Consider the following 3,496-nt stretch of genomic DNA (forward strand, 5'->3'; position numbering starts at 1 on the left):
CATATGTCTTGTTATACTACTTAGTTTGGATATCTATAAATGGTCAATTGAACATTTCATTAGTTTTTCATGACTCAATTCGAGATTAATGGGTTGATTCTAGGTTTTCCATTTTATATCAGCTATTATTCAATTTTAAATAAAATATAAGTTCTATTTTCAATCAATACTCGAAATGAAGTCACACTCTCTACGCGCAACAAAGACCTCTTCCCATGTTTTGCCGAAAATCATGTGTAATAACTTGACAATGGGTCTGCTTTTCCAGCAATTATATACGACACATGGCAGTGTTACGACAAGATTGATTGAACTTTTGAGATTAGTTGTGTATTGTGAGACTTCAGAAGTTCATAACCATACTAGTATATAGATCATTGAGAAGAAACTAAAGGCGCGAATGATAATTATTCCGTTTCTCTATTTTTCTATTTTTTTGTTATTGAAAACAGATTTGGAACAGAAATCCATTTGGTAACGCTATTTCATTTTTCTATTTTTGGAACAAATTTCTACTCCAAAAATAGGTCTGGAACAGAAATCAGAAGTAAAAAAAATCCACTTTTCTATTTCTAGAACAGAATTAAGAAATAAAAACTCTTCTCATCGTTCGCCCTCCCTACTAGCCGGCTACCCACCCACCATCGTCACCGATCACCTCCCACCGCCGCCGGCCACCTCCCACCACAGTCGTCCGTTGCTGTTCGCCGCCGTCCTCCACCGCTGACCACCTCCCAACGCCGTCCGCCACCACCCGCCGGCGACCATCCACCGCCCGACGCCGTCCGCCTCCCACCATTGGCCGTTGCTGTCCACCGCCGTTCACCATTTCCCGCCGATCACCTTCTACAGTCCTTCGCCGATCACCTCCTCCCATCCTCCGCCGCCGCCGCCCATCGTCATCCACCGCCACCCGACACCGGCCCACTCCCGCCACCGTCCTTCACCGCCGTCGCGCGACGCCGGCCACCTCCCACCATCGACCGCCGCCCTCCCGCCACCACCCAACACCGGCCACCTCCCGCCGCCTGCCATTTGCCGTCCTTCGCCACCGCCCAACGCCGGTTGCCTCTTGTCGCCGCTCGCCGTCTGCCGTCCTCCGCCACCGCCCGACGCCGGTTGCCTCCCACAATCGGCCACCACCGTCCACCGCCGCCCGTCAGCCGCCTCCTGCCGTCCTCCGCCGCGACTCGACGGCAGTTGCCTCCCTCTGTTGGCCGCCGCCTGCCACTCGCCACCTCCCATTGCCATCCTCTGCCACCGGCCGCTCGGGAGGGAGAAATTTTGTATCGTTATCAAACGAATTTCTATTTCAGAAACAGAAATTTTGTGTTGTTATCAAACATATATTGTGGCTCAGAAACTTGTCCATGGAATAGATATAGAAAAATTTATTTCTAGCCAAAAATTGATTTCTGGAACAGAATGATTATCATTCGTGTCCTAAATATCATGGAAGGCGTAGTAGACAATACATGCATGTTACAGACCTGGAAGTAATCAACAGGAAAGAGGTAAAGGCTTTTGGTTCAATGGTTTGTTTTCTTCTGTAAAATGAAAGCCTTGATGTATAAGGTCTAATTTGTTGTCCAGTTTTCCAGTTATTTTACCATCTATAGGTCTTCTTTGCATGCACGGAAAAGAAAGCACCTTAATCCTTATCACTTAGCAAATTTTTCCCATTGTTTTTTATAGCTTTGGATTGATTTGTTACTCTTAGTAAATGTAGGGAATGGAAGAGGTGGAAGCCCTTTGCTTTGACTTAGAAAATCTAACCCGTACATTTACGGAAACCGATTTCAAGAGCATGCCAAACATAAGGTTCTTGAAATTTGGATCGTGCAAGTATGACTGGAAATTTCGCAAATGTATTTCCAAAGTCGAGGTGGCTTCATTGGCAAGGGTGCCCAAGGGATTTCAAAGCAACAGAATTTAGTCTGACGGCACTGGTCATTCTTGATCTTTCATGGAGCAAGTTCACCGAAGACTGGGGAGGTTGGAGGTTAATTAAGGTGGTTTCCTATCTACAGCTCTTATGCATTTATTCTGTTAATTATCTGGCAATTGACCCTATGATGTTTCCTTTTCTACAGATGGAGCAATTGAAAGTCTTAAATCTCACTGGTTGCACTGACTTACTGATAAGTCCGACATTTTCTAGCTTCCCGAACTTGGAGGTACTGATTCTAGAGCGATGCTCTCGGTTTGTCCATTTAGATCGTTCAGTGGGTGGTCTCACAAAATTGCTTTGCTTGAATTTGAAGTCCTGCACTGAGCTCAACAGGTGCCTGCCGAAATGGGTGCCTAGAAAGCTTGAAAGAGCTCCTCATTGATGAGACTGCTGTGTGTGATATTCCCTCAGGAGGTGATTCAAAGAAACTTGATACTCTTTCTACCTCCAATTGCTTGTCATTGAGTCTCCTGCCCCATTCATTTGAGCACCTGACATCACTTTCAATACTCTCAGTAGATAATTCGAAAATTACCAAACTCCCTGATGGAGTTGGAGAGCTTGTGAAACTCCGATGCCTGTCATTGAGGAATTGTCGCTGGATACGAGAACTTCTAGAGTCCATTGGAAAATTGGGAAGCTCTTTAGAGGAGCTGGATATTTCGGGAACATGCGTTTCAGAATTGCCAGACTCCTTTGGAAATTTGTGGAGGTTGAGAGTGTTAAAGATTGACTATTGCTTCCTATTTCCTAGTTTTATTTGGGGTTTAGATACCCTTGAAGAAATACATGCCTCCTCTTGTAGGAATTTAGAGGGGGAGATTCCTGGAGACGTTGGGAAGCTAATTAATCTGAGAATCTTGAGGCTGCAAGATTCTGCTATTTCCAGCCTACCTCCTGAAATCAAGCATCTTCCCAAGCTGGAGACTCTTGATCCACTTCGCTGCGACATGCTTTCTGAGTAGCCAGCACTTCCCTCTGGTTTGGTTAATGTGCATTTGAGTCCAAAATTGAAGGAAAAGGTGTCGAATCTTTAGAATCTGTCTTGAGATCATGTCCGGTACGCATTTGGTGGAGCATTGTTTCGTCATTGTGTAACTTGGATAACAAGGTCATTAAAACTGGTCTTTGGAGATGGCTTGTGGATCCTTTGTTAGACTTAGATCTAGATTCAAAGCTCGAGAAGTTGTTTGCTGTTTTTATTCTTGAGAATAGGAGATTTCTGTTCATTTATCCTCGGTTGAGAAGTTGAATTATTTCATTTGCTTGCTTACTCCTGCAAATTTATGGCAAACTCATTTTCACGTGTGATAAGTAACCTACTTTGGTTGACTCGATTTAGTCTAATTTCCATGGATTTTAGTGGCTGCTGTTTTTACAAGTTGCTTGCTTGCTGTAACCTACTCAGTTTACAAGTTGCTTGCTGTTTTTATTCTTTAAGTCTAATTGAAATTGGACCTCATGTTGTCCGACATAGTCCTCGTATTCCAGCGTCACATGTTCCCTAGAAAGGACCATCTCTGCCCCCGTATGTTACTCCAAAAT

General features: G+C 44.4%; 1 protein-coding gene and 1 long non-coding RNA gene across 2 annotated transcripts; both read left to right on the forward strand.

Moving 5' to 3' along the window:
* Nucleotides 1-1,453: 1,453 nt before the first annotated feature.
* Nucleotides 1,454-2,232, forward strand: LOC115680843 (uncharacterized). The gene is made up of 3 exons (XR_008818600.1): nt 1,454-1,514; nt 1,730-2,012; nt 2,094-2,232. It is a non-coding gene; the product is annotated as an uncharacterized LOC115680843 (long non-coding RNA).
* Nucleotides 2,233-2,296: 64 nt separating this feature from the next.
* On the forward strand, nt 2,297-2,916 carry LOC130137579 (disease resistance protein RPV1-like). Its single transcript, XM_056309190.1, has 2 exons — nt 2,297-2,300; nt 2,363-2,916. Exons 1-2 carry the CDS (start codon nt 2,297-2,299, stop codon nt 2,914-2,916), a joined length of 558 nt encoding a protein of 185 aa, XP_056165165.1.
* The last annotated feature ends 580 nt before the right edge of the window (nt 2,917-3,496 follow it).

The sequence above is a fragment of the Syzygium oleosum genome, unplaced genomic scaffold, assembly GCF_021117445.2.
Source record: "Syzygium oleosum isolate NSW1041296 unplaced genomic scaffold, Sole_v2.1 Sole_v2.01, whole genome shotgun sequence".
In the NCBI taxonomy this organism is placed as follows: domain Eukaryota; kingdom Viridiplantae; phylum Streptophyta; class Magnoliopsida; order Myrtales; family Myrtaceae; genus Syzygium; species Syzygium oleosum.